The sequence below is a fragment of the Psammomys obesus genome, unplaced genomic scaffold, assembly GCF_907164565.1.
Source record: "Psammomys obesus unplaced genomic scaffold, mPsaObe1.curated_primary_1811, whole genome shotgun sequence".
In the NCBI taxonomy this organism is placed as follows: domain Eukaryota; kingdom Metazoa; phylum Chordata; class Mammalia; order Rodentia; family Muridae; genus Psammomys; species Psammomys obesus.
Genome location: NW_026596051.1, coordinates 2,841,145 through 2,851,356, shown reverse-complemented (window position 1 = coordinate 2,851,356; position 10,212 = coordinate 2,841,145). Strand labels below are relative to the sequence as shown.

Here is a 10,212-nt window from a genome sequence, read left to right as displayed (position 1 = left end):
TGGAGAAAAAAAGAAAGGAATGTGCTTATGGTCTCCCATGTACAATTCAGATGTGTGGCCACCTGTTTTATTCACTCTACCTGTCAGTCCTCACAAAACATATGAGAAAAACAATGTGAACTCTGTCTTATAGACTGAGAGGCTGAAGTCAAAAATTAAATAAAGTTCTTTAAGTTATACCTCAAAGCTCTATGGCTCAGAATAGGATTCACAGTTTGGTCTGAAAAGGTTGAGTGTATTTAAACTCTGCCCTGTAGGTGGCATACGAAGACAATTGACTAAAATATCACACTATGAAGAAAACTTCCAAGGAGAAGAATTTGAACGTTCCTGGTACAGAATTGAATTCTGCAAATGCCGGAAGGGGAAAAAGAGAGAGTCCAAGTAACTTTGTTGAACTGCTGCCCCCGGAAGTCACTTTTAAAATTTTCAGCCAGCTAGATGTTCAAAGTTTGTGCAGAGCTTCTAGGACATGCCTGAGTTGGAATCGCACAATCAGAAGTAGTGACTCCTTATGGAAACCTCACTGCTTGACTCTAAGAGCTGTGTGCCAAAGAGAAATAGATGATGACATAGAAAGTGGTTATACCTGGAGGGTAAGTTTAACCTTCGCAACTTGTGTTTTTGACAGGGTTTTTGTTGCGCAGTTAAGACAATTCTATAATTTCTACTTAGAGTAACACGCAGAGTATGCTGACTTTAGGAAAGGAATAAAAGTTGAATTATTATCCTTTTTCCACTTGGCGTGGTATCTACACTATCTTCCCCCGAGCCTTGTACATCTCTCAGGTCTTGAAGTAAGGAACTTTCCTTGTTAAGCAGAAGGGAGGTGAGGAAGACAGTTTCCTTTCATTCCACCTTATGAAAATCTCCAGTACACACAATGGGCTGCTCTCTGTATATATACCAATCCACACATGCATGCATGAGTTTATGATTACTATGTGTATTTTCACATCAGGAATTAATCTCAGTTCTGTGACTGAGTTTCTCTACTCTCAGACATACTCACTAGCCAACCACGCTGCCTGAGCCTCTTTGAACCATGATGTCTGTCCCTTTCAGGAAATACTCCTAAGAAATTACCAGAAGAGCCGAGTGAAACATGAGTGGCTGAGTGGCAGGTACAGCAACATACGTTCTCCCATCAGCCTGCCGGAAAGAGCTATGTGCCCAATGGATGCAGACACGTGGGGGGAGATTCTAGACGCAGAACTGGAAAGAGAAGCTGAAAAATCGCAATAGTTCAATGGCACATGATTAAAATGACTCAGGCTGCACAGGACTTTCTAGAATACGATAATGTCTTTCTTGGCCTTTTAAATATTTAACATTTAAAAGAAAACAAAGCTGATTAGGAAGCTTTGTTTGTATTTTGCACTTTAGTTAAAAAACTTTTCTGGTCTTATACTGTGGGTAAAATCATGAAATGTCATTTTATAAGAAATATATTGCTTCATGTATTTATATTAGAATATTGCATTACTTGAAGTGATAGATTTTACAGTTATTTAAACCTTCAAGAATTTGGGGGGGTTGAAGAAACTTATTTAAAGATTTATTATAAATAAGCATAAGCATATACTCATGGGATTAATAACCAAATGAATATTGCAACATGTTTAAATTAATAATAAATTTACATGTTAATAACTTTACAGTTTCCACTTGAGTGGAACAAATTGAATGTCAAATAATGAAGCTACTTTAAAATGTGTTAAACCTCTAGTTTATTTAAACTTATTCTGAATTTGAGCCTAAAGCTCTTCATTATTCTTCTACAAACCTGAGATTAGTCTCAACGGCTGAGAATGTATAGAAAGTTTCAGGACATTTAATGGTTAGACCCACCAAAGGCTGTATTTACTTTAATCAGACTCTTTTGCCAACATTCAATAGCGGCACCTAGCATCCTCTTAGATGCTTCTCCTTTCTTAAAAGGAAAACTTATTCTCCAAGCCCCGTTTGACCTTGTTAAAATGTATCTTTTCAGGGAAGGATCTTTTTTTTTCAACTTTGTTTCTCTTTTTTATATAAAGGGAGATTATGTAGCAGCATTCCCTTTAGCAGGTTATTCCACCTGAATCTGTAAATCACAGTAAAAACTTGTTGAGAAATAGGGTCATTTGTACGGGGCTCTCTATAGTTGCATTCTTTCATTTTCTGTTGCTGTGACAAAACATGACCAAAGTTAGATCTGGAAGGAAGAGTTTATTTAGCTTGTAGTTCTTGAGCAATAAGGGTCCATCAGTTCAAGGAAAGCATAGCAGCAACTAGTAGACACGGAGGTTAGAACAGGGGGCTGAGAATCACATCCTCAGCCAAAAGCATGAAGCAGAGAGAGCAAACTGAATGTAGGGGAGGCCAGAACCTCTCAAAGTCTTACCCCAGTGACACATGCTTTCTCCAGCAAGCACATCTCCAAAGCTGCCCAAACGTTCCTAGCCACCAGGGACCAACAAGTATTTAAATACAGGAGCCTATGTAGAACATTTATTATCAAACTCCCAGAGTTTAAAAAAAAAGTCTAAGAAACCAATATTTAATAACTACACAGACATCAGCATATACAAATTCATTTTGTTGCATCACGTGGATTATCACCAGCTACTGGTGTTTTAAGTGTTGAAATGATCTTGAATATCAGCCAGTGTAGATCAAGGGCTATTCAGTAATTTCCTGAACTCAGACATCCCAAGCTCAAAAACATCCAGTGTATAATAGTCTCTCCATTATATCACAAGGCAGTCATCTCCTAGGATTGCTGTAATCATTAAAAATTCTGCTAACAGAAAACTGTCAATAGCTAGTCCTGCTTCTGCCTGCTCGGACTAGACCGATTTAGTCTTTCTCTAGGTTTGCTATTTGAGTGCTTGAAGACAGCTGGCCTATCTCTTCCTGTTGTCTTCTCCCTACTCCTTCTGATAGTTACATGGCGTAATTTCTAGGCCAAACAGCCTTGTCTACTGCTTATGCCTTCTTAACAAATATGCAATTGGAAAGGAAGATATCCTGCTGATTAGTTTAAGAAGAGATATTTAAAAAGAACTTGAAAATAACAAAGCATCTTACTGTATACAGCAGCATATACACGCGAGTGTAGTTGGCTATTTCTTGTGAAGAGCATTCTGTCACCTTTCCTGTTAGTAAAGAATGCCTAATCAGGGAATCACCCTTATTACTCATGGCCTCCTCTCTGCCACCCACTGCACTGAGTCTAAGAGTGGAGGGTGACTGAAACCACCTGTTTCTTAAACTGGAAGACAAGTGATGAAACTGTTTCCTGCCACAAAGAGAAGTAGGTTCTTAGTCAGAATATTTATCCAACAGAAAAACAAAGGAAGCGGAAGAGAGAGGATTGTGGTGTTTAAACTCGGGTTTTAGTCAGTCCACTTGTCTAAACTGGTACAAATTGCACTAGAGACCCTGCCCTACCCATAGGGCATTCTTACTATTCTGTATGGCACTGTATGGCACTTGTGGTTTACATTAGTTTCTTAGATTTGCACTAGGAGCCCTACCTATAGGGCTTCCTTTGCTGATTTTCAAGTGTGTGATACTTGTAGCTTACATTACTATCTTAGTTTTAGAGATCTCAAACCTTGCTCTGTCCTTCCCTAGTCATGCCAATTTTGTGTCCAATTTTTTTGTTGACTCATTTGACAGTCAGTTCTTGTAATTCTTAGTTTGGAGGCAAGCATCTCGTATATTTCTTTTCACACTGTAACCAGTCTTCTAAATTTTCTTTGGAGACTCACCTTCCTAAATCTATTCACTACATGTTGGAGTTCATGAAGGTTCAGAGTGTTCTCTTCTGATATTCTGAACGTCTACTCCCCCAGTATCTGTGCTTATGGTATCTGTATCTATGAATCCACATCAGATATGCCAATCTGTTAGAATGATAGCTAAGTCAGTAATGCCACCATCAGAGCTCGTTAACTCCAAAGGCTAGTTATCTTTCAGCCCCTACCTCAGAAAGTGGCCAGGGCTTCTCAGTAGTTAACACTGGTTCTGCTTTTCTCCTTCTGTGTCCATCCAGTTCTTAATTGTTTAATTATGGAAATATCTGAGCAGTCCAACCCTTCTCCATTAGTTTTCTCTGCTTCATTACTTCTCCTTATTTGAAGCAGATATGGCTATAGGAGCCTCCTAACCAATATTGCTCCCTCCTAAAAATGGGCCTACAAATCCTCAAATCAGCATGTCACCTCTAGTTTTGATCATTTGCCACATTCAGGTGGAGACCAGATGTCTCTGAGAAGCCAGTAAAGCCTTTAATGATGCAGGCTGGCTTACCGTGAACCTTTTCTCTCACGCCTTTCTCAGTTCAGTCACACCATAAATCATTTCCATTTGCCATTGCCTGGTCACGCTTGCTCCCTTACCTGCCCCTTTGTGGGGTTATATGATAGAAGACTTGCAGGGTTCTCCCTTTCCTCCACCATCAGCTCTTTGACTTAGAAAAATCTGTCACCTGTAAACCATTTGTAACTGTATTATTCTGGATTGAGCTATCTCTTTACAGTTCCTATACATGGTTGTTGTAACATTCTCAGAAGCTGTTGCACTATGTCAAGTTGTCTGTTTGTCTACCTGACCCTAGAGAGTGTGAACATGTTTTAATTTATTTTTTCTGCTGCATAAACCTGTCATATGGCTTATTTGTTATAATGTCTTAGTAATTTATTGTATTATTTATTATTAGTAATCATATGCAGAATATATAAGAAAATATTGTGGATAATATAAAATATGTATTGTTATAGTAACAAATTTTACTATTTGTTATTGTTGATAAGACTGCATTGAAATGCAAAATATAACTCCTGGAATGTATAAGAGGCTCTTAATGTTAAGATATAGTTGATTGTTCTAGTCTTCTTAAAGATATAAGTGGTACTTAGAGTGTTTTGCTATATTTTTAATAAGTACTTGAAAATAAACTCAGTTTTTAAAGTATCCCATACTTGTTATCTTCCATTATTGGCCACCCCAGTCAATTTCTAGTATTATCTTTGCACATTGGATGAATAAACCTAAATTTGTTTTCCATTTTATTAAAATAATTCTTTGAATAAAAATTAATTCTTTGGAGCTCAAATGATGAGCTGCATGGTAATAGCCTAAATGGAACACTCATTTATCAGACCAAACCATTTGTATCTGAGAACATGAGTAGGTGGAGCCAAATGAAAGAAGCTGTGCCCTCATTAACAGATAAAATGCTGTGGTGGTTACACACTGTATAAAGGGAGCGAGATAATTCAAGGGGAATATTAATATTTCCAGTGTTTTTTAAATTTTAATTAGTTTGATTTACTATATAAAAATAGACTTAGAAACCTTTCTCTTGTTATTTCTGATAACCTAGTCTTAGACAGTTAACAGTAGAAAAATGCATAAAAACTGTAGACATTAAGACACTTGTGTATATATAAACCTAATTTGAAAAAATATAGCATATCCCTAACCATTTTAATTTCCCTTTTGCTTTGATTTTGCTTTACCTGTACTCTAAGATTTAAAATGTCCTAACATTATTAGCAAAAATAAGTTGAGTCATAACATTAGTAAACAAATGGAAAAAAGTACATAAGATGAGCAATCTTGTACTTTCATTTCAAGTTAGGTCAAAATCCCCAAGATACCAAGCAGGTAAAATTAGAACTGTCATGAGCAAAGCTGATTAGTTATAGTAGACAACATTCCTTAGGTGCCTGCTCTATACCAGGTAATGGCATTATGGGGTGGGCACCTTCACTTCACCTCCATTTTATGAACTAAGAACTGAAAGTAAATGACCTGGCAGTGTACTTATTCCCACTGAAAGATTATGTAATGCATGGTGAGTGCACAACTAAACTTCTCCATTGAAACCTCTGGGGAGCATCACACAGAAGCTCCAGCTTCAATTCGATTGGATTCCTGACATTAAGAAGGCAAGCAAACCCACAGATGACAGGGTGAGTCCTGGGTATAAAATTCTATCACATGAAGGCACTACGATTACCCATGTACAGCACCTGTGTGAGTGTGAGTGTGCGCGTGTGTGTGCATCATGCTGAAAGATAGTACTAGTTCATTAAAAGTAGTAATGAAAAAAAAATAACTCAGATAATAGAGGCAGAGTCACAGGATCTAGTTAGTGGGGCTTATTGGTAATTTGAAAATATTATAATAATGTTTAGGTGGATAGGGGAAAGCTAAGAAGCTAGATTAAAATAGAAACTTTTACCAGAAAACTAGAGAATTTGAGGGTGGGAGGAGAGGAAATGAAAATGCCAGAATTGAAAGCTACAACCACAAGGTAGGGCTGAGGTTTAAATAAAATTATAAGAAGAGCTTTTAATAAATTGAGAAACAGCACCTGCCTTCACCCTGCTTGAGGCCTTCCGGAGGGTGCCACTGCTTCAAGGCCAACACCAGGATAAAGCAGGTCTCACATTTCTGTTTCACAGAGGATCTATTAATCTCTTCTTCCACTAGCCCTTTCAACCCCAGCTTTATCTTCCATAAAGTTCCTGTGTACCTCAGCCCTACAAACATACACAGACACACACACACACACACACACACACACACACACACACACACACGAGCGATGATCTACACAGGACCTCTACAGAGTATCCGAGAAGCCATAGTGGTAGTTGGTCTTCCCAAAGGTTTGAGACCTTCTGAGGCCAGTTGGGTCGTCTTCAAGGATAACAACCACACTGAGCCTGCTCTTCAGAGACCCAGAAGTTGGGAACTGTTTCCTCCACTGGCAACTAGGCCTGGGAGCTTTCTGTAAGCTAATTGGTCTTGGTCATCCAAATGATAAACCACCTTTCTCTCTCTTCATGTGTCTCAACAAACACTGGCCTGCAGCACTAGAGGCTCTTGCCTACAACTGGGACCCAGATCTTCATCCTCTGGACTAGCCAGCTGTCTCAGTGCTATCTGATTCCTTAGTAGGGATCCTAGTCTTTATCTGGCTCTATTCTTGAACTATTGCTCCTCCTACAAACTTCCATAGCTTTCCACTGTAAAATTTCCCTACAACTTAATGCAGGCATTTGGGTGGGGAGATCTTGTCTTTGCCTGTCAAAATACCAGGAACCTCACTGTCTGCCACTGGAATAGAGACTTGATCATTCACTCCACCCAGCCCCCTTCCCTCCACCAGCCTTTCAAAGCCCTGGGCCTTCCCTGTCTTCCATTGTCTGCCTAGTTAACACCCAGGGTGCCTTCTAGGGTACTAAGGCATCAAAATGCTAATGGCTATAGAATAAGTGGATTTGCAATTCTTCTGCCTCAGTGGATTGTAACTCCTCACCCTCTGTCCTCAAAGCTGCTGAACCCTCAAGAAGCAACAGAACCTTGGAACTGAAATGGTTCAAATCTTCCTACAAGAGGCTCAGATTCTTCAGGGTAGCATCACCCTAAATTAGCATATTCCAGGCTGGAAGTTAACAGTCCAAGGTGGGAGCCAGTTGGGCACAGAGGCAGGATCTGGTCAGCATGAGTTCTGAGCCTGCAGAACTGACAAACCCCTTGCTTCTACTCCCTCCTCAGGCTCCCACAAGCAATGCCTCCAGCCCTTTGTCCTTGCCCATTTTATTCTGAAAGTGTCAGGTTTTCCCTATCTCCGCTGAAGGATCTCACAGTGACATTAGTAAATCCTGGGTCAGTTGAGTAGTGGCTAGGCTTCTGGCTGGAATCATGAGGAAGATAAATTTATTAATCGAATTACTGATTTCTTTTCTTTTCTTTCTTTTTTTCCTCTTTTTTCATGAACCATTTTTTTTGTACCACCATGCAGTTCAAGTTAAAGAACCTTCAAAAAATCAATAGTAATAAAACTATAAAAATTAACAAACACCTGGAGATTGGACCACACATTCTAGAATGATTAATGAATTGTTAAAGAAATTGGAGAGGTGATAAAAAAAAAATGTCTAGCATCAAATGAAAAAAAAAAAAAACCCAACTTATCAACCTTTGGGATATAACAAAGACTAAGAGAGGAGTTTATAGCTATGCATGATTGTATTCAGACAAAACTCAGTAATATAAAGATGCATCAAAAGGTCTCCAGGAACTAAGAACAAACCACAAATCAAATGATAGAAACAGGGTTGGGGCTGTAGCTCTGTTGTAGACAGCCTACAGAGCTGGAGGAAAGGTTTTCAGGCTATATATATATTCTCTCTCTCTCTCTCTCTCTCTCTCTCTCTCTCTCTCTCTTTCTCTCTCTCTCAGAGATATAAATGGCTACATAAGTGGTTACATGTTAATCCATCTCTTCCCTGACATAATCTCCCTAATGGGAAAGTGCCAAACCTTTTTGTTTTCATTTTTATTAGCATTTATTAATTGTGTAAACTAATGGGTTTCATTGACATTTCATACGTATAATATACTTGGATGATCTTGAATTCACTCTATATCCTATTCTGCTCCCATCTCCCTTCTTGTTTTTAAAGAAAGAACATCCCAAGACTTTGTTCCCAAAGAAGACTCAGGAGCCAGATGCTGGGGTGAAAACTTGCTAGCAGAGAGGCAGAGAACTGCCTACTCAGCTCATGTCCCAAAAGGAAAAAGCTTTTTCTCTTTCTCCACACTGTCTTAAACACCCTTCAACTCAATGTTCCTCCTTTCTATTTAATCCCTGCCAGCTGATTACTTGCTTCCCCTATTGACCTATTGTTAACTTTATTTAATCCTGTTTACAGAAAGCTCTTGGATTAAAGGTGTGTGCTAGGGCTGAGCCATGCCACAAGTACTTTTTTACAGTAAACAGAAAGACTGAGCCACAATTAGAAACAGTTTTTTACAGCTTTTTACAGTTCACAATTTCAGGCTTCACAATGGGATCAAATATCCTGCAACACTTCTCCCATCTCTAAGCCCTCCTGCTTTCATATATTATCTAACTTGTTCTTTTCTTTAATTATTTATTGTTACATATTATATATGTTACATATTAAATATTGTTACATATTACATACATACATCTTTATGTAAATGCAATCTTCTGAGTCCATTTAATTGCTTATATAGACTACCATGGGTAGTTGGCTAGAATTACTGTACCAGACATTTCCCTCCTATTAGTCAGGCCATAAATCCAATTATTGTTGGACCAAGCTATTAGTCACTACCAAGATAGTATATCTTGCTATGTTGGTTATTGTTGTGCTTTCCAGCATCACAGCTGAGTAGGTCCTTGACAGCTTGCTTGCATAACACTTTCTAGCATTTTAAGAGATAGTCCTGAGGGAGAGGGCTTCCATGTCAGTTCCATTCAGTTGCTTCAAGTCCTATGTCCAAAGTGTGTGGTGTCTTCAGCAACAGAACCTTGCCTTCAATTCCTAGAGGCAAGCAAGAGCAACGACAATAGCCCATATTATTTGGCCATCTCTTGGTACTGGGATTTTGTTGGATCACCCATAATGGCATAACTTTATGTGTGTGTGTGTGTGTGTGTGTGTGTGTGTGTGTACATATGTATGTATGCAAGATGTAATTTTACACAAAAAAATAATATGATTTCTATGTTTCCCTTTGGCTTTATCAATACTTAGTGTTATTTATCCCTGTCTTCTCCCTCTCCCTCTTGTTGTCCTCCTTCTTCCTTCCTACCCCTCTTTTTTTCTCATTTCCCTTTTTATTCTACCTGTGAGCTACTATGATAAGGTACTGAGAATGATGAATGTATAATATGTAATGTATTAAATGTCATAAGGTAACATTATTTTATACAAATATGAAAGATATATAAAAATATTTTTATTTGGGCAAAAAATAAATTTTATCTATTTTTCTCTTCTACTTGTAAATCAGAAAAGAACAAAAACAAAAAGATTTTCCAAAAACCTAGTCCTCCAGACTGTCTCCAAAGCACACTGAGCATCATCTTTGAGATGGTATTTAATCTGCTGCCAGCAGAGGGAACAATATTTCAATTGAAATCCAAAATGCTTGATTGAAAGTTCTTCATTCTAGCCATGTCTGTTGAAAAAAAAAATGTCAGCTGTTTTAAGGTTTTTATTGTAGATTCCACTAGATGGGTCATCAGGTAGAGGTGCTCACCACACATAAAGGTGGAAGGAGCAAACCACCTCCACAAAGCTGTCCCTGACCTCTGCACATGCCATGGTGTAGGTACACGAATCTTCTCCTCCTCCTCCTCCTCCTCCTCCTCCTCCTCCTCCTCCTCCTCCT

General features: G+C 38.5%; 1 protein-coding gene across 1 annotated transcript; it reads left to right on the top strand.

Moving 5' to 3' along the window:
- The first annotated feature begins 293 nt into the window (after nucleotides 1-293).
- On the top strand, nucleotides 294-1,245 carry Fbxo48 (F-box protein 48). Its single transcript, XM_055623821.1, has 2 exons — nucleotides 294-596; nucleotides 1,066-1,245. The coding sequence occupies exons 1-2, from the start codon at nucleotides 294-296 to the stop codon at nucleotides 1,243-1,245; spliced, it is 483 nt and encodes a 160-aa protein (XP_055479796.1).
- Nucleotides 1,246-10,212: the final 8,967 nt, after the last annotated feature.

Excerpts from the sequence above, each read along its gene's own strand:
- Fbxo48 (XM_055623821.1), top strand. The coding sequence starts at position 294 with ATGAAGAAAACTTCCAAGGAGAAGAATTTGAACGTTCCTGGTACAGAA. Across the intron at positions 597-1,065 it reads AAAGTGGTTATACCTGGAGG|GAAATACTCCTAAGAAATTA; the intron begins GTAAGTTTAACC and ends TGTCCCTTTCAG.